General features: G+C 39.0%; 1 protein-coding gene across 2 annotated transcripts in view; it reads left to right on the forward strand.

Moving 5' to 3' along the window:
* ASCC3 (activating signal cointegrator 1 complex subunit 3) overlaps positions 1–20212 on the forward strand; it is a 237592-nt gene that overhangs the window by 119798 nt on the left and 97582 nt on the right. For both annotated transcript variants that reach the window (XM_058174769.1, XM_058174761.1), the window contains exons 17-22: positions 5096–5215; positions 6270–6434; positions 7174–7260; positions 9552–9728; positions 10658–10883; positions 19637–19791. In XM_058174769.1, coding sequence (XP_058030752.1) covers positions 5096–5215; positions 6270–6434; positions 7174–7260; positions 9552–9728; positions 10658–10883; positions 19637–19791 — 930 coding nt within the window. The remainder of the gene's footprint in view (positions 1–5095; positions 5216–6269; positions 6435–7173; positions 7261–9551; positions 9729–10657; positions 10884–19636; positions 19792–20212) is intronic.

The raw sequence follows: 20212 nt of genomic DNA on the forward strand, positions 1-20212 counted from the left end.
TGGAAAGAAGCAATAGCTAGAAAATGTCTGTAGTGTTGCCTTGGTTTTCTTTGCCTTTAATCCTGTCCAGTTTTCAAACATTGGCTGGACAAATCCCTGATTTTCTTGGCAAGGCTTTTCAGAAGTAGTTTGCTTTTGCCTCCTTCTAGGGCTGAGAGATAGTGACTGGTCCAAGGTCTTTGTGCCTAAGTTAGCACTAGAACTCACAGTCTCTTGGTTTCAAGCCTGATGCCTTAACCAGCAGTGAAATCTGGCCAGATCTATCCGGCTCACGCGAACTGATAGGGTGGGCGGCAGGAGGCTCTGCCCACCCACCGGGATGTCATTACGTCCCATTTTTACCCTCTGCGCATGCGCAGAAGGCTCTGTACATGTGCCGAAGAGGCGCGCGCGCTCACAGTTCCGAACTGGTAGCGAAGTGCATTTCACTGCTGGCCTTAACCACTGTACCAAACCGGCTATCAGTGCTGCATTTATTACTTGAGGTAACACAGAGGCTGGATCCAACTCTCCTCTGTGACACCTAGGTCCAAAGATAATGATTTAAAAACAATAAGTGCATAAAAGAGTGCTTAGCTAGGACATAAAACGTTAAAACAGCTGGTATGCATGTGTTGGAGAAAAGAAATGGCCATTCAGCATTCCAAAGCAAGCAATCTGGGAAAACTAAGAAGGATGATAGCACACTGGAGAAAAGAATTGATGCTCTATCAGTTTTTTAAAAATATACTTTGCCTTCTGGGCAGGTTTTTCCCCCCTCATATATAAAAATTTTGACTGAAGCTTTTGTATCTATATAGTATATACTTATCTTTGTAAAGGTTTCTTTCATTATAATGTTCTCTCAGCTTAACTCATGTTTTTCTTAATTTATACCTTTGCTGATACATATGTTTAAATTGTTCACATGTGGAAAATATTTGAATAAAGGCATATTTCAGTGTTTTAGATTTGTCAATAAAATGACAAATATATGAAATATTAGACAGACATTATTTTTCTCTAGAGTTATTTTGGTAATTAACTGGCTAGATTTCAGTTTTATATTGCATAACTTCCATTGAATGTTTTCATTTGAAATGCCTTTTCTCCCATTCGGACTCTATTGCTTATTTGTAAAGAGTTTAAAAAATAATCAATCACTGAGGAAACTATGCTGGAAACTATGATTCAGCGCTATCTGAAGAACTCAAGTTTCTCACTATACCTTTTGGTGCTCAGCTGATTTGATGGCTTAATTGAGATTGAGGAACTATGCAAAAGGAACAAAAGTCCACATTATTTTGCTATTTATAAAAAATCTGGTGCATTAAATCTCCCAAAGGCTGATTTTCAAAGTTTCAAAAATCATGCAACCGGGGCAGCTGTTTATAAATCAGAGAAATATGCAAGTTCCCTGCTCAAGGAACAACCTAACTAGAATCTGTAGATATACTTGCAGTGAAGTCTGTCCATTTGATTTGCAATAGACTTATTTGCAGTCATATGTGTTTGTAATTTTCTGAGGGATAACAAAAAGTATCTTTCAAGCTGAGCTCAACTCTTAGAAACTTCATAGACAATACAGTTATTTGGGGCAACATTATGGGTTTGCCATTGCCTTCTTTTGTCTTTCAATTCCTTATTGTACACTAATTGATTTCAATTTAATACTGCTTTTTCTTACAATACTTAAATTCTTAAAAGCTCACATTGAAATGACCACCAGGTGGCAGCAAATATTCAGAAGTAATTTTTGCTGAGGGTTGTTCAGCATTCAGTGAACTGTAGTAGTAGTATTGCATTGTCTTATCACATCTGGATCTAAGCCACTATTCCCTGCAAGCATTTTATTTGCATATATATACATCATACATGTTGAACAGGTAGACAAGTGCATGAATAATGAGAAGAAATTTAACAATCTAGCCAAGTTATGTTTTCTCTTTTTTTTTAATTGAGCTGCACTCATTTTGTATAGATGTGTGCTATGTAGCTTCAGGTATCAAACTTACATTTTAATTTCCTTGATAATAAAGTGATGCAATTTGCTTCGTATCAGCTGGGTGACTTTTGGCCAGTCACTCTCTCTCAGCCCAACACACCACACAGGGCTATTGTGAATAAAATAAGAGGAGGAAGGAACATTAGATATGTTCACTGCCTTGAGTTATTCATAAAGTAAGAAAGGCAGAATAAAAATCTAATACATTTTATTTATTTATTTATTTATTTATTCAATTTTTATACCGCCCTTCTCCCGAAGGACTCAGAGCGGTTCACAGCCAAAATAAAACAACATAGCAATAAACAAAAGTTAAAAAAACCCATTAAAAAACTAATTCTAAAATTTGGCCAAAAAATTAAAACTAGGGTAAAAATCATCATAAAAGCTCCTATTAAAATTTCGTTAGGCTAGCCCCGCGTGATGGAATAACAAAGTCTTGAGCTCGCGTTTGAAAGTCCGGAGGTCGGGAGTTGATGCAACCCCGGAGGCAGTTCATTCCAAAGGGCAGGAGCCCCCACAGAGAAGGCCCTCCCCCTGGGGGTCGCCAGTCAACATTGTTTGACTGACGGCACCCTGAGGAGGCCCTCCCTATGGGAGCGCATAGGCCGATGGGAAGCTATTGGCTATTAGTATTGGTGACATACATAAATACATAGATACATGGAATTGCTTTCTCTAATGAAAGTAGGATAAGTTTCTGGTGTGTGGTAGTTCTAATTTAACAATTTCATGTCATCCTTACAAAATACATAGGAAACTAGAAACAAGGTACATGGCTGACACAAGTAAATATGAAAAGAAGACTAAGAAAGAATTGATTTGTCACCTTTGGGACAAAGGGAAGTACTATTGACATATGGCACAGTTCCATCCTACGGTACTGTGACGTTTCTTGGTGCAAGAATATTAAATTTAGTTATTTGCTGGATGGCATTTCTAAGCAATGAAGATTGATTCGGGGATTCTAAATGCACTTATCTAGTAAATGTAAGAGAAATTTAAAAAAATAAGTTGTGTTTAAATGTAAATCTCAAAGTAGAGTCATTTGTTTATATGTTAAATGTCTGTTTATTCAAGTGTCTTTATTTTTTCTTTATTTTTTATTGAAGCCCTTTTCACCCTCTGATTCACCATTTGTTCTTTCAGAGCAAGTTTCTTAAGTCCAAATTGACTCCTGGGCAAGTCCTGGATATGTCCATATAGTTTTTTGTTAAAATTTTAGAACTTATCTTTTGTTTATTAACTAATTTATTCACTTACTTACCAATTGAGCCCTGGTCTTTCTCTTTCCTTTGATATGTTCTACCCATCTTCTATCCAGGTAATAACCTGGCTCAATTCTGATTAGCTTTCTGAAGTCAGCAAAGATTACCTAAATACTGTGGGAGAAGAACTCTTGCTGGAGCAAATTTTAAAAATGCAGGAAGATCTGTATAATTAGGAATGGCAATTACACCTTGTCTTCCTTTCAGGAAGTTTTGTCAGCCGCAAAGAGTCATTAAAGTCTATTCTTGAAATTTTGAAAAATAATTTGCATTTTCTTTTTTTTTTAACTGTGATTCTACCCGAACTCATTGATCTTAGAGTAGTGGCCAAAATTGTGGAAACCTTTTGGGAAAAGTGTATTTTCTAAAACTAGCTAATAACATCACTTTTTGGGGGAGTAGTACCATAAAAGTATATATCAATGGAATTATAATTTAATCAAGAATATAATGCAATAACTTTTATGAAGGATTTGCTATTAGAATAGCAGTTACAGTATAAAGAAGAAAAGTGAAAAACATAGAAAAAATGAGATATACAAAAATTATCACGTCAGTTAATACTTAGTTGGGTAACCTTTAGCATGAGTTATGGCCTTACAATGTTTTCCCATGGAGTGAACCCAGTGTCTTAGTTTATGCAGCTGTTATAATGTGAAACCAAGATTGAATGATAGCTTCTATTAACTGGGCTTTATTGCTGGATCGCTTCTGACTAACAAGTTTCTTTAGTCGGCTCCATAGATTTTCAATTGGGTTAAGACCATTCTAGCAGTGGAATATGATTATCTTGAAACTCAAAAAAAAAGTGGTGTTATTAATAAGCCATCAAACCTCAAAAATACACTTTTCCCAAAAGGTTTCCACAATTTTGGCCACTACTGTACTTTCCACAATTAAATGCATTTTTAGAATTGCAGATGTTCCAGTGTGAAGGGGTGGGGGAATTGATTATGTAGGATCAATTCATTGTCAATGCTAAGCAACTGCATTATAGCACAAGATTATCAAAGAGGAAGTGTAGGCATTTAGCTTTTTGGGGGGTCCAAACTAATTCTGTCCTTTGTATGATATTCCAGCAAGTCAGCTTTCAAATTCAGCTATATTATACTTTATCAAATATGTCACTTTTTGGACTTATGGATGGCACTTGCTTATTTAAGCAACTGGCCGGCCAGCCTGTCTTCTTCCGTCCCTCCGTCCCTCCCTCCCTTTTTCCTTTCTCCCTTCGAAAAATCCTTTCAGAATGTCATTGAATGTGAAAGAATCCAGGAATAAAAACTGGCTTTATTTATAAAATGGATAGTTAAAATTTTGCCCAATGTACATAATTTAGGTGTTCAGGATAGTTGAGCTTATATATTCCATCATAGTAATTACAAAATGGAAAATCTGATTTCTGAAGTAAATATAAAGTGACAATCTGAAAAGTGCTTTGCTTTTAGGTATTAGAAAAATATAACCCAATCTTCAGCAGAAAACTGATGATAGAAAGCTTCTCAGACAAGCAGCAAACAAGGGAATGAAATATACATGTTCCCCCTACTCAGTCCAATGTCACATAATTGTCCTCCCTTTCCATATTTTACTTACTTTACTTAAAGAGTTTTACTCTTTATCTCAAAAAAATAAATGGTAGTGTTAAGGAATATATTTTGTTCTAAAAGTACATTTCAACCACTTCATTGGTGAGTTTTCAATCTTTCGCTGTAATACTCCTCTGGAATATTCAGTTCTGCTCATATAAAACTTGGGACATTATAAACCTTATTTATAAACCCTATTTATAAATCATTTTAACCTTTTAACATGAAAATTTGTTTTTATTTTTCCCCACTTGCAGATTGCTCTTGGAACAGTGACAAATGTTGAGGAAGCAGTAAAGTGGATAAGTTACACTTACCTTTATGTACGGATGAGAGCAAACCCATTAGTATATGGCATCAGTCACAAAGCTTATCAGGTAGAAAATGTGCAGAAAACCTAACCTGCTTTCTGGTTCTGTAATCCTTTCCTGATGGGAGATTAAATATTTGCCCTTGTTGGTTTTCCTGAGATCAGCAACTCCTATATGTTTTGAAAATGTTCAGCGTAAAACATGGAAAAAGAACATCCTTAGTTATTTTTCTGGGGCATTGTGGTAGGTAAAATTTTCAACAGTTAGGCTAAATATGTGGAACATGATCAAATTACTCACATTTGTGTACCCTAGGTGCATTTTTGTTTAGCAGTCTCTGCCAGCTTTTTAGTCTTAAATGTCAGGTTTACATAAAAATGAAATATAAATATCACAGCCATTATGGTGTGTCATCAAATATAATTAGAATAGATATTCACATGCACAGTGTTGAGTTAGTAAAGACTAAAGGAAATGCTCAAAGTTCTTCATACAGTTTTAAATATGAAAGGTTTACCATGTAGGCTCTGCTGAAAATAACACTTTGCCCCTTTCGTTTCAGAATGACCAGGCACGGAAAGAAAAGGAGTATTAGTTATATAATCTCAAGTTTTGGTGTTAGGTTTAGACACGGATCTTGCAATTGTGTGAGATTGTAACTAGAAATTTAATGAAGATGGGGCCTTCCCATGTCTGCCAGAAATAAATAGCAAATAAAGATTCCCCTCATCACCATTTCACAAGGATGGATTCACTCTTAAAGATAAAACCTAAAATCTAATGTATTTTGGAACAACAGTGTTAGTTATAATCCTCTATAATTCTATCCATTCTTTTCTTAATTTACCTTGAGGATTTCCTGTCTCCTTTTGGGCTCCAAAGGGTAGGGTATTCTAAACATTATGTCACAATAAGAGGATCAGATTAACTTAATAAATATTTTAATTCTAAGTATTCTCAATCAATAGTTTATTAATTCCACAATAAAATCCACTAAAATATACCTATCACTATGTGTTTTGCTGGAGGAGAGGAAAAAAATAAGACAAGATCATATTTACCTTTTGTCTTATACATCTATCCATCCGTCCTTAACGTGCAATTCCTGACTGTATTTCAGATGGATCCAAGTTTAGAGAAGCACAGAGAACAGTTGGTGATTGAAGTTGGTCGAAAACTGGATAAAGCCCGGATGATTCGGTTTGAAGAGAGAACTGGATTTTTTTCTTCAACTGATTTAGGCAGAATTGCAAGCCACTATTACATTAAATATAACACAATTGAGGTAATGTTCCCTATAATTTGGTATATTATGAAGCAAAAGTATGGCATTATATTTAACAACCTTGTTATCTTTCTTTAGGGAGTAATTTGTAACCCTATATCTGGTTAGAGGTCTAAAACAGCAGTGTGGGGATAATAATTGCAGATCTACATTATAGTTCACATTTTGTAATAAAAGAGGATTCTAAAATCACAAGAATGATTTCGTAAAATCACATATAGGAAGCATTTATATTCATAAAAGGTCTGTTAGCATGTTTAACGACATAGGAGTATGCACAAACCTTGGAAATTGCAATGCACTTCTAAAAAGTGCCGGCCTTTATTTTTCTGAATTTCAAAGAGGTTCTATGGGTGAATCTTATTCAATTTTTGTTTTATTGTTTTATGGACTTTATATTGGTTCATTTTTGCCCTGGTAATTAATCAATTTGAATTTCAATATGGGTAGCTTAAATTTATTTTTAATATCAGCATGTTGGCTGTTATTTTTTTCTTGATAAAAACCCTCTGGAAATCTGTGGCATAGCAGAGTTCAGTCTGACATTTTAAATTACAGCATTTGAAAACTGCATTTATTTTCAAAGTTAAATAGAGAGAGTGTGTGTGTTTTCTAATGGAAATTGCCATTTGTTGTGCAATTTGTTCCTTCCTATCTTTATTCAGTGTCTAGTGGACGGAGGGGAGTGTATTTGTAAATAATGTTTTAAACAGCAGACTAATGTTTCTTGGTTTTGCAGACTTTCAATGAACTCTTTGATGCTCATAAAACAGAAGGTGACATTCTTGCTATTGTGTCTAAAGCCGAAGAATTTGAACAAATCAAGGTTAGAATGTTTCACGCTTCCTTTTTTTTAAAAAAAATACCTGCTGTCGTGAGTGCCCTGAAAGAACCTTATATAATGTGTCCAGGAGTGTTTTAGTCAGTATTTGTTCGTATGCAATATTATTCTAATGAATATGTTATCTCAGTGGTGATCTTACTTTTCTGCAACTTCTTCAGCTGCTGTTTCCTTTTTCTCAGTCACTAGTCAGGTCAGGCAGAGCCATAAAAATCCTGCTTCTCAGTTTTATAGAACAATCACTTGTAAAGCAAATATAGTTTTGCTACTACTATTAAACTTGCTTGAAGACGGAATGTTTTTATTTTATTTTATTTTCAGTCAGAATCTCTGTTTTCAGTGAAATGTGATTTCCTGAAATGGTTACATTTCTGAATTAAGCCCATCTATGCATTTATACACATGGGGGAACTATGTATCTTGGGGACAGTAATTTAGCACTGAATTAAACCAGCGACATTCCCTCTCTCTCTCTCTCTCTCTCTCTCTCTCTCTCTCTCTCACTCACTGTGTGTGTGTGTGTGTCATTCTCATAAAATATATAGAGGGATATTCATGACATTTTAATGAATACCAGAGTTTTTATTAGGAGAGGCTCCAGAAGATTGATCTTTAAATAAAAATAAATACATAAAAAATGATAAGACACAGTTGCATCAACCAGAGCAGGAAAGTTATACTTATTTTTCTGAAATTTTGGCTGAGAGAGCAGCAAAGACCATCTACTAAGCATATTTAATTGGTAGGGGTTTGGCAGCATGCCTGGCATACAGGCACAAATACAACAAAATATATATATACAGCATATTAATATTCACTGGATTTATGGCTGTGCTGTGTACTAACTCTTGCATGAATAATAGTTAATATTGCCAGAAACAAAAATATTGTTCTAGTTCTTCTAATCAGCAGAACCTATATTTAAATATTACTCTGTTACTCCTTGCTAGTTTGCGACAAACCTGGGAGAAAATTTTAAGGACAAATTTAGTGACAAGGAATCTGGAATCAAATCTGGAAATATCAAAAGGGCCATTTCAAAGTAGATTATTTTTTTTTATGCACCAAATATTTTACATAAAGTTTTTATATCAGTATCTGTGCTAGATTTGGTTTTAATTCACTAAAAATTTGATTAAATTGTATCAATAATTGGTATATCCCAGAGTATTACAAAAAACTGCCTTCTAACAGTATTTTAAGACTGAAAGAATGTGGTAGGGGATCCTTTACTTTGATTTACTAAGATGTGTTTGGAATTTCATTGACTAGTTTTTCTTGGTTTAGAATTAACAACCACTGCAACTTCCCAAATCTTTTTTGAAATTGGATACATTGTCTGACCAGTAGACAATGTATCCTAATAAGCAAAATTGACATGATAGAAGAGCAGAATAGCTGCCTCTGATCAAGCCATTGATTGGCCTGATTGACCATTGATTTTTATATATATATATACCAGAGCTAGCAACATGTGCCAACATACAAAATACAATCATTCGGTTGTTAACAAAATTGAGTTTCTTTTAAGATGAAAGATGGAAAGTGGGGAAAAAAACAATGCTGAAAATTATTTATTGTGAGTTTCCTTCTTAGCTTTCATATTGCATAAATGGTCAGTGTTTGAGGGAAATGGCCTTCAGGTGGATCCCCGTCAATGCAAACATGCACCTTCTTTAAACAAGTTTTAGGCTAAGAACATTTCACGAAATCAAAGAATATGTAAATTCACCTCTGCTTTGCAAGTAAGAATGAGAAATTGGAATACTATGCATAATTCAAAGTGTAGATTTGAATGCATCTTTAGTTATATTAAATCTTAATCTTATTAACAGTGAAAGCCTTAATATCATGAATCATAGTACTTCAGAGTTTTAAGCTAAAAACATAATATGCCCAATGCAAACTGTATAATTTTAATGAATGCATTTAAAGTTAATTCAAGTTTGCCCTAATCCAAAAAGAGTAGAGGTCAGATAAAAAGGGAAATCTTATCAGGTGAAGCATGGCATGGTCAAAATAATTAATTTGTGAGGTACATTTCTATCTATCAATGGCAATCTTAATAAAAGGTGACGCATAATGAAATATAATTGTGTCGTTATTAAGATTGTTTCAATTAGGCTCCATTAAGTACAGTGCTGGGAGACTTGTTTTTCAGAAATTGTAGAATGTTTTAAAACACATTTATTGAGAGATAATTGACATTTAATTTGCATGTGGAAGATTTAACAAGTTGCACCAGCCTTTTCAAAGTCCATTAATTTGTATTTCAGGTGAGAGAAGAAGAAATAGAAGAGCTGGAAGCCTTGCTGAGCAATTTCTGTGAACTTGCTGCACCTGGTGGTGTGGAGAACAGTTACGGGAAAATAAATATCCTTCTGCAAACATATGTTAGCCGAGGAGAGATGGATAGCTTTTCCCTAATTTCAGATTCTGCTTATGTTGCACAGGTAAAATTTAGTTCTTCCTCTTACCAATTACTTACCTAAGATACATAGAAAGCCAAAAGTCTGTGTGTTTATATCCACATATAGTTGTCAAGCAATTTAGAACTGGAAGCTGGGAGTATTATTTTCATTTTTAAAGGCCTAGCTCTCCAACATAGGATCTTTTTCACACCGACTTTGCATCCCAACATACTTGTCTGTCTTTACTGAAATCCATAAGTGCTGCAAAACGGCTATACAGTATGTTCCCTTAATTCAGCAATCTTGCTGATCCTGAATATTATTGTATAGAAGTAAGGATTATAGAATATATCCAAAAATTATTGCAGTGGCTCCCCAGATTATTTGTATTATTATTATTATGTTTCAAAGTGATATATAAAGATAAAAAAGGCATTAATTAACAAATGCAAACCAGATTATTGTCTATATTGGCAAAAAGAAAAAAGAATTGTCTGGTGCCAGCTAGCATCTGAAAATGTCATGCAGAACAAAGTTGTGTGGGAAAATTTGAAACTCCCAGTTACATCTTTCTGTTGGAATTTTCACAATGTGAGTTCCATAACAGAGAAGGTCCTGAATGCCAGCTATCATTGTGACTATCTGATTCAAGCCAGTGAACATGGCTTGACAAGAAGTAATGGGTGGAAACTAGTCAAGGAGAGAACTAAGGAGAAATTTCCTGATAGTTAGAACACTTAATCAGTGGAACAACTTGCCTCCAGAAGTTGTGAATGCTCCAACACTGGAAGTTTTTAAGAAGATATTGGATCACCATTTGTCTGAAATGGTATAGGAATTCCTGCCTAAGCAGAGGGTTGGACTACCAGACCTCCAAGGTCCCTTCCAACTCTGTTATTCTATTCTGTTCTAGCATAATAGTAGCAAAGGAATAGACATGATATAATGTGCTACCATTGTTTTATTTGCAGAATGCTGCACGTATTGTTCGAGCTCTTTTTGAAATATCCCTTCGTAAGCGATGGCCGGCCATGACATACCGACTGCTAAATCTCAGCAAGGTTATTGACAAGCGACTGTGGGGTTGGGTCAGCCCTTTGCGGCAGTTCACTGTCTTGCCCCCACCAGTCCTTACCAAGCTGGAACAGAAGAATCTCACCATTGATAAGTTGAAAGACATGAGGAAAGATGAAATAGGTAAGATACCAAGGGAAAACGAATGTGTCTTAATATTTAACACTCTGAGGGGTCCTTGGTGCTCTCTGAGCTTGCTTGTTTTCTTGTAGACGTTTCTTTACCCTAACTAGGTAACATCATCAGTACTAGTAGGAGTATATATAATTTTCTTTTATTTGTTTTCTTTTAATAACATTTTCTTTTAATAAAAACGTTTCACCATTCATTAAACGGTGTGTTGTCTGAGTACATTTTTTTGTGTCATAACAGTTAAAGTTATCACCATATTCATTATTTATATCTACTCTTATTTTAATATTAATACTTAATATTTAAGCCTATCCATTTCTATGCAATCATATACTTTTTGGATAATCAGACTCTCTGGTGGTATGTTACTAAGTTTCCAACATTGCGCGAACGCAATCCTTGCCGCTGTTAGAATGTGCAAACTCAAATATCTTGTTTTTTTATCAAGTTTTGTCTTAAACATTCCCAAGAGAAATGTTTCTGGATTCAGTTCAATTTGGCATTTTGTTATCTCCTGTAACCATCCCTGTATCTTAACCCAGTACTTCGCTTCGTGGCATGTCCACCAGGCATGAAAGAAGGTACCTTGATGTTGTTTACATTTCCAGCACTTTGGACTTAGGTTTGGGTACATTTTGGCCAACCTATCTGGCGGTAGGTGCCAGCGGTAAAACATTTTAAATTGATTTTCTTTATGAGCAATAGATTTGGTTAATTTTAAATTTTTATTCCAGATTATTTCCCAAATAACTAAATCTTTATTGTACCCTATATTCTTTGTCCATGCAATCATCGGTTCTTTCACCACCTCTTCCATTCTATCAAATTCTAGTAGGTATTTGTATAATTTAGATATTAATTTTCCATATCAATTCCAGATTCTTTCATGTCTTTCTTATATCTGGATTGCAATTGTAGATATGGCCACCAATCTGTCAATATTCCCTGTTCCTTTAATGTCTGGATATTTTTATTCCCTGATTGTCTAATATTTCTGAATATCTTGGCATCTTACTTATGTCTAGTGTGTTGGAGTGGATCATCGCCTCCATAGTGGATATCCAGCCAGGAATTTTCATATAGTGTTTTTTCCTTATGTCTTGCCAATTCTGTACCAATGTGTCTCTTATTCTATGTCTGTAAAAATATGAATGTGTCTTACTTCCTTTATCCCACATGAAGGCGTGCCACCCCTTTTGTAAGTCATGGCTTTCCAATGCTATAATTCTTCTATTATTTAAATTGACCCATTCCCTTATCCAAACCAAAGATGCCGCCTTGTGGTAAAGTTCCCATGCTGGAAGTCCAAAGCCACTCCTATATCTACTGTCTTGAAGAGTGGATAATTTAATCCTTGCCTTTTTTCCTGCCCAAACAAATTTTGTGGTAATTTTATTAAGTTCTCCAAAGAATTTTCTGTCTAATAATATGGGGACTGTCTGAAATAAATGTAGGAGTTTAGGTAGGACATTAATCTTAATAACTGCTATCCTACCTAAAAGTGATAGTTGTAATCTCCCACATCTTTCCAAATGGTTCTTTAATTTTTGAGCTAATGCCATATAATTGTCCTCCTTAAGTGATGAACATTTTGCTCTTAGCCATATTTATTTATTTATTTATTTATTTAATCACCTTTTTATACCGCCCTATCTCCCGAGGGATTCAGGGCGGTTTACAGCCTGATAAAAACACAAATATAAATACAAGATAAAACACCAATTAAAAAACTTATTGAATAAGGCCGAATATTAAAATTACAATTAATAATAATAATAATAATAATAATAATAATAATAATAATAATAATAATAATAATAATAATAATAATAATAATAATAATAATAATAATAATGTTTTAATTTGTATACCGCCCTTCTCCCGAAGGACTCAGGGCGGTGAACAGGCAAATAAAATACAGACAGAAACATACACCATAATTAAAACAACCCTTAAAAAACTAATTCAAATATGCCGAAGATTTAAAATAACATTACACCCCATACAAATTACAAAAGTTAAAACCCACAATTAAAATTTAAAATTTAAAATCAGGCCAGTCCAGCCATATGAAATAAATAGGTTTTAAGTTCGCGAAAGGTCCTAAGGTCAGGTAGTTGTCGGAGCCGAGGAAGCTCATTCCACAGGGTAGGAGCCCCACAGAGAAGGCCCTCCTGGGGCCGCCAGTCGACATTGTTTGGCTGACGGCACCCTGAGGAGTCCCTCTCTGTGGGAACGCACCGGACGCTGGGAGATAGAGGCCGGCAGTAGGCGATCCCGTAAGTAACCCGGTCCTAAGCCATGGAGCGCTTTAAAGGTGGTAACCAATACCTTGAAGCGCACCCGGAAAACAACAGGTAGCCAGTGCAGTCTGCGCAGGATAGGTGTTACGTGGGAGCTCCGAACCGCTCCCTCAATAACCCGCACAGCCGCATTCTGGACTAGCTGAAGTCTCCGGGTGCTCTTTAAAGGGAGCCCCATGTAGAGAGCATTGCAGTAGTCCAGACGAGAGGTAACGAGAGCATGAGTGACCATGCATAGGGCATCCCGGTCCAGGAAGGGACGCAACTGGCGGATCAGGCGAACCTGATAAAAAGCTGTCCTGGAGACGGTCGCCAAATGATCTTCAAAGGACAACTGACCATCCAGGAGCACGCCCAAGTTGCGTACCTTCTCCATCGGGGCCAACAATTCGTCCCCGATGGACAGCCGCATCTGCAGCTGACTGTACCGAGGTGCCGGCATCCACAGCCACTCCGTCTTGGAGGGATTAAGTTTGAGCCTGTTTCTCCCCATCCAGACCCGTACGGCTTCCAAACACCGGGACAGCACTTCGACAGCTTCGCTGGGGTGGCCCGGGGTGGAAAAGTACAGCTGAGTATCATCAGCGTACAGTTGATATCTCACCCCAAAGCCACTGATGATCTCACCCAGTGGCTTCATATAGATGTTGAACAGGAGGGGTGAGAGAATCGACCCCTGGAGCACCCCACACATGAGGCGCCTCGGAGTTGATCTCTGCCCCCCTGTCAACACCGTCTGCATCCGGTCAGCGAGGTAGGAGGAGAACCACCGATAAACGGTGCCTCCCACTCCCAACCCCTCCAACCGGCACAGCAGGATACCATGGTCGATGGTATCGAAAGCCGCTGAGAGGTCTAATAGGACCAGGGCAGAGGAATAACCCCTATCCCTGGCCCTCCAGAGATCATCCACCAGCGCAACCAAAGCTGTCTCCGTACTGTATCCGGGCCTAAAGCCGGGCCGAAAGAACGTGTCTAGATAGACAGATTCCTCCAGGTACTGGGGTAGCTGACATGCCACCACATTCTCTACAACCTTCGCCGTAAAGCGAAGATTGGAGACTGGCCGGTAATTCCCTAAAACGGCTGGGTCCAGGGAAGGCTTCTTGAGGAGGGGTCTCACCACCGCCTCTTTCAAGGCAGCGCGAAAGACCCCCTCCCGCAAAGAAGCATTTGCAATCCCCTGGAGCCAGCCTCGTATCACCTCCTGTGTAGCCAGTACTAACAAGGAGGGGCACGGATCCAGTAAACATGTGGTGGCATTCAGCCTACCCAGCAACCTGTCCATGTCCTCGGGAGTCACAGGGTCAAAGTTATCCCAAACCACCTCAACAAGACGGGTCTCAGTACTCTCGTCTGGATCTACCCAATTTTGATCCAACCCGTCCCAAAGCTGAACAATTTTATCGTATAGATAACCGTTAAACTCCTCGGCACACCCTTGTAGGGGGTCCTCCCGCCCCTCCTGTTGAAGGAGAGAACGGGTCATCCGAAACAGGGCGGCCGGGTGGTTATCTGCTGACGCAATGAGGGAGGAAACATAGGAACGTTTCGCATCCCTCAGTGCCACTAGGTAGGTCCTGCTATAGGACCTAACTAGTGTCCGGTCAGCCTCAGAACGGCTGGATCTCCAGACGCTCTCTAGGCGTCTTCTCCGGCGTTTCATCTCCCTCAGCTCCTCGGAGAACCAAGGAGCTGGTTGAGACCGACGCCGGGTCAGAGGCCACAAAGGCACGACACGGTCCAAAGCTCCAGCTTTGTTCCCAGGCCGTGACCAGCTCTTCAGTCGTGCCGTGGGCCAGATTCTCGGGAAGCGGCCCAAGCTCCGTCAGGAACCTCTCAGGGTCCATCAGGCGCCTGGGACGGAACCAAAGCATTGGTTCCATCTCCCTGCGGCGGTGGGTAGTGGTCTGAAATTAAACCCCGTTAAAAACCAAATTTAAAATTCTAGTCCAGTCATGCGCAGATAAATAGATGTGTCTTAAGCTTGCGGCGAAAGGTTCGAAGGTCAGGAAGTTGACGGAGTCCTGGGGGAAGTTCGTTCCAGAGGGTGGGAGCCCCCACAGAGAAGGCCCTTCCCCTGGGTGTCGCCAGTCGGCACTGCCTGGCAGATGGCACCCTAAGGAGTCCCTCCCTGTGAGAGCGCACGGGTCGGTGGGAGGCAATCAGTGGCAGCAGACGGTCTCGTAGGTAACCTGGCCCTATGCCACGGAGCACTTTGAAGATAGTTACCAAAACCTTGAAGCGCACCCGAAAGGCCACAGGTAGCCAGTGCAGTCTGCGCAGGAGAGCTGTCACATGGGAGCCACGAGGGGCTCCCTCTATCACCCGCGCAGCCACATTCTGGACTAACTGGAGCCTCCGGGTGCTCTTCAAGGGAAGCCCCATGTAGAGAGCATTGCAGTAATCCAGACGAGATGTCACGAGAGCATGAGTGACCGTGCATAGGGCATCCCAGTCTAGGAAGGGGCGCAACTGGCGAACCAGGCGAACCTGGTAAAAAGCTGTCCTGGAGACGGCCGTCAAATGGTCTTCAAAAGACAGCCATCCATCCAGGAGAACGCCCAAGTTGGGCATCCTTTCCATTGGGGCCAATGACTCGTCCCCAACAGTCAGCCGCGGCTGCAGCTGACTGTACCGGGGTGCCGGCATCCACAGCCACTCTGTCTTGGAGGGATTGAGCTTGAGCCTGTTCCTCCCCATCCAGACCTGTACGGCCTCCAGACACCGGGACAGCACTTCGATAGCTTCGTTGGGGTGGCCCGGTGTTGAGAAGTACAGCTGAGTATCATCAGCGTACAGTTGGTACCTCACACCGAAACCACTGATGATCTCACTCAGCGGCTTCATATAGATCTTGAACAGGAGGGGCGAGAGAATCAACCCCTGCGGCACTCCACAAGTGAGGCGCCTCGGGGTCGACCTCTGCCCTCCCGTCAACACCGTCTGCGACCGATCAGAGAGATTTTAAATGGGGTTTTTTAGCTTATTATATATTTTACTTCTCAGGCCAATTTTAAAATAAGTTTTTTAACTGCATTTTAAATTTGTATATTGTACCGTCTGTTTTATTCTTGCCTGTACACCGCCCTGAGTCCTTCGGGAGAAGGGCGGTATAGAAATCAAATAAATAAATAAATAAATAAATAAAAGATAGGAGGAGAACCACCGATAAACGGTGCCTCCCACTCCCAATCCCTCCAACCGGTGCAGCAAGATACCATGGTCGATGGTATCAAAAGCTGCTGAGAGGTCTAATAGGACAAAGACAGAGGAATAACCCCTATCCCTGGCCCTCCAGAGATCATCAACCAACGCGACCAAAGCCGTCTCCGTGCTGTATCCGGGCCGAAAGCCGGACTGGAACAGGTCTAGATAGACAGTTTCATCCAGGTACCGGGGTAATTGACATGCCACCACACTCTCTACAACCTTCGCCACAAAGCGAAGGTTGGAGACCGGACGATAATTCCCTAAAACAGCTGGGTCCAGGGAAGGCTTCTTGAGGAGAGGTCTCACCACCGCCTCTTTCAAGGCGGCAGGAAAGACCCCCTCCAACAGAGAAGCATTAGTAATCCCCTGGAGCCAGCCTCGTGTCACCTCCTGCGTGGCCAGTACCAACCAGGAGGGGCACGGGTCCAGTAAACATGTGGTGGCATTCAACCTCCCCAATAACCTGTCCATGTCCTCGGGAGCCACAGGGTCAAACTCATCCCAAACAGCTAACAGGCCTTGTTGAATCCCTAAGTATTTGATTTTTTTTTACAATTTGTAAACCCATTTCCTTTTCCAATTCTTCTTTGTGTTTGGTTATTAAATTTTTAACTATCATTTTAGTTTTCCCTTTATTGATTTTAAGTCCAGACACTTCCCCATATTTTTCTATTTCTTGTATTAGGGTGGGACCAGATTCCAAAGGCTTTTCAATGATGGATACCATGTCATCCGTGAAGGCCTGTACTTTGAACTCTTCTCCTTTAACTTTTGTTCCTTTTATTCCTCAATTTGCTCTTATGCTATTTAGGAATACTTCTAATGTTAAGATAAAAAGAGTGGCGACAGTGGACATCCTTGGCGTACCCCTTTGGTTATTTGGAAAGTGTTAGTGGTATCTCCATTTGCGTCGAGTAAATTGCCTCTATCATATTTTTGAATTTAGTTCCCATTGTCATATTTCTAATTTGCCTTCTCATAAATTGCCAATTAAGGTTATCGAGGGCCTTTTGGGCATCCAGGAAAACAAGGGCCATTTGTTTCCCTGGGTGCGCTTCGTAATATTCCAATATGTCCATTATTATTCTTATATTGTCCTTTATTTGTCTATTTGGAAGGAAGCCATTTTAGTCGGAATGTATAATCTAGTTCAACACTCTCTTCATCCTCTCTGCAATTATGTTCATAAATATTTTGTAATCAGCATTTAATAGGGATATATGTCTATAGTTATAAATTTGATTTTTATCTGTACCTTCTTTCGCAATTAAAGTGATGTGTGCCTCCCTCCACGATTCTGGTGGTTTTGCTTCGTTTCCTTTAATTGCAAGTGTTAATCTATTCATTTCTGCACATTCTAATATTTTCTTAATCATATTTTCATCTGTAGGAATCTCTTCACCTTTCTAATTTTGTGCAAATACAATTATAGCTGCTGTTATTACATGAATAATCAAATATACATTTTTTTACTATAACTTTCTGGTAAAATCTCCAACAGGATTATCTCAGGTTTTAAATCAATATGCTGCTGCGTCAGCATCTCCTTTGGCAATTTCTTGATTGGGGTGTTGCTTACTTGATTGTTGGTCTGAAGTTGACCTTGGAGTAAGTCTATGCTGATCTGAGTGCTGACCATCAAGGAATTTTAAACTGTGATCTTTTTCCTGAAGCCCTGTCTACGTATGTGGATCTTTACAAAACATTAGTTTATTCCTGTGCTGCCCATTTTAGTTATAAGATTTCCTGTTTTTATCTGAGCTTCAGAATAAAAGCTTTTGGCATAAAACTACAGATCTATTCATACGCTTCATATCTTCCTTTTGTTGTTGTTGTTGTTTTGATAACCTACTAGGGGACCTAGCTGAATCCTTTTCTTGCAATTATGGTGACTAAATCTGCATGAGACTTAGGATAATTGCCAATGGTAGAGACTTGTGGGATTAGAGGCACCCTTTGTTTCTGGTCTGATGGCCTCCTTGCCAGGGCCTGGAATCCTCATGGTGCATATCTGCTCCTCTTCTTAGGAGTTCTTTTACAAAAATGGCTCTTTTTCCCGGGGACTAAGAAGAAAGTAGCAATTCTATATCTCAACATTTTTCAATATATCCTTGCCTGGGGTGTTTTTTAGTCAGACTTAGTTTACTAGCAACAGAAATTTTCTATTTTGTGTATGTGACATTGTCAGGGGAATGAAGGCTTTAAAGCTGACTAGCCCCTTTAAGACTGAGGATGAGTCAGCAGTTATTGCACTTTAAGAAGCTGTCTATATAATGGAGGCCATTAGAGGGCGTCTCATCTCATGTATCACTCTCTTCGTCACTGTTCTATCTGCATTGTAGTTCTCCGTGTAGAGTTGAAGATGGTTGATTGATTGCCTGGTATGTTCCTACCACGTGTATGCATGGATATAGAAGTTTTTTATATAAACCACTGTTTGTAAGACAAACCTCTGTGTCCTGTATTTTGCTTCTGGTCGTCTCAAAATAATAGTCAGGCTGTAAACACCCTGACAGACATAACGTATCTTGGAATTCTAAGGATTCAATGAAAGCACCCTGCTTTCAGTAAAGTCCAATTTTATATTTAGGAAAATACATAACGGATTTTATGTCCGAGGTCAGTATTTTTAAGTAAAATAAGACTGGTATTAATCAAAATTGTTAGAAGGTATTTAATCAGTGATTTATAGTTCAAAAAACATTTTCTGAGCTACAAATAAAAATTTAAGTTAAATATTACTTCATTTATATCAAGTGTCAAGATCTGCTTGTACAGCAAGAATACCAGTGGTGGTACCAAAAATTTTTTACTATCGGTTCTGTGGGTGTAGCTTGGTGGGCGTGGCAGGGGAAGGATACTGTAAAATCTCCATTCCCACCCCACTCCAGGGGAAGGTTACTGCAAAAATCCCCCTTTCCTTCCGATCAGCTGGGACTCGGGAGGCAGATCATAGATGGGGGTGGGACCAGTCAGAATTTTTACTACCGGTTCTCCAAACTACTCAAAATTTCCGCTACTGGTTCTCCAGAACTGGTCAGAATCTGCTGAAATCCACCTCTGGAGAATTCCCCTTGATTTGCTTCCCCATGTCGAGGAAGGCTAGTTAGCGTAACAGTGAGATAAAGCCTTGAAATTATGAAAGACAAGCAATAAAGTACCTTTGCCTTCATTTGCTTTAGATATTTATAAGCATTATTTTGTTTCAAATTTCATATTATTTTGCAGGTCATATGCTCCATCATGTAAATATTGGATTAAAGGTCAAACAATGCGTCCAGCAAATTCCCTCTATCTTAGTGGAAGCCACCATCCAGCCAATTACTCGTACTGTATTGAGAGTTAGGTTAAATATCTCCCCTGATTTCAAGTGGAATGATCAGGTAAGAATACCTAGAATATAAAGTCTACAGGACATGCTGAGAATGTAAGCTCATCTAGATGTAACTTAAAGGATATATAATAATAGGGCTGGAAGGGATTTTGCAGGTACTGTTCTGACACAGCCTTAGTAGAAGCAAGAAACGGACTCCTTGTCACGAAAACCCCCTCTTTATTTACCTCTTGTGAATTAATTGCATTCACCCACCGAAAAGTCCAGGCAAGAGTCCTGCACGGGGTTAATGGCATCAACAGACTTATCAGTTCCTTGTAATAATTGCAAGGCTGTGAGCTCCCAGCCGAAAGGCTGCAAACTAAGTTCTGGCAAGCAATCTTTATGCATGAAACACAATGAGCAAAATCTCCAGAAATATGAACTGTTGTCTCCTACCACAACCACTTCCCTTTCCTTCTATTTATTCC

Source organism: Ahaetulla prasina, chromosome 1 (genome assembly GCF_028640845.1).
Source record: "Ahaetulla prasina isolate Xishuangbanna chromosome 1, ASM2864084v1, whole genome shotgun sequence".
In the NCBI taxonomy this organism is placed as follows: domain Eukaryota; kingdom Metazoa; phylum Chordata; class Lepidosauria; order Squamata; family Colubridae; genus Ahaetulla; species Ahaetulla prasina.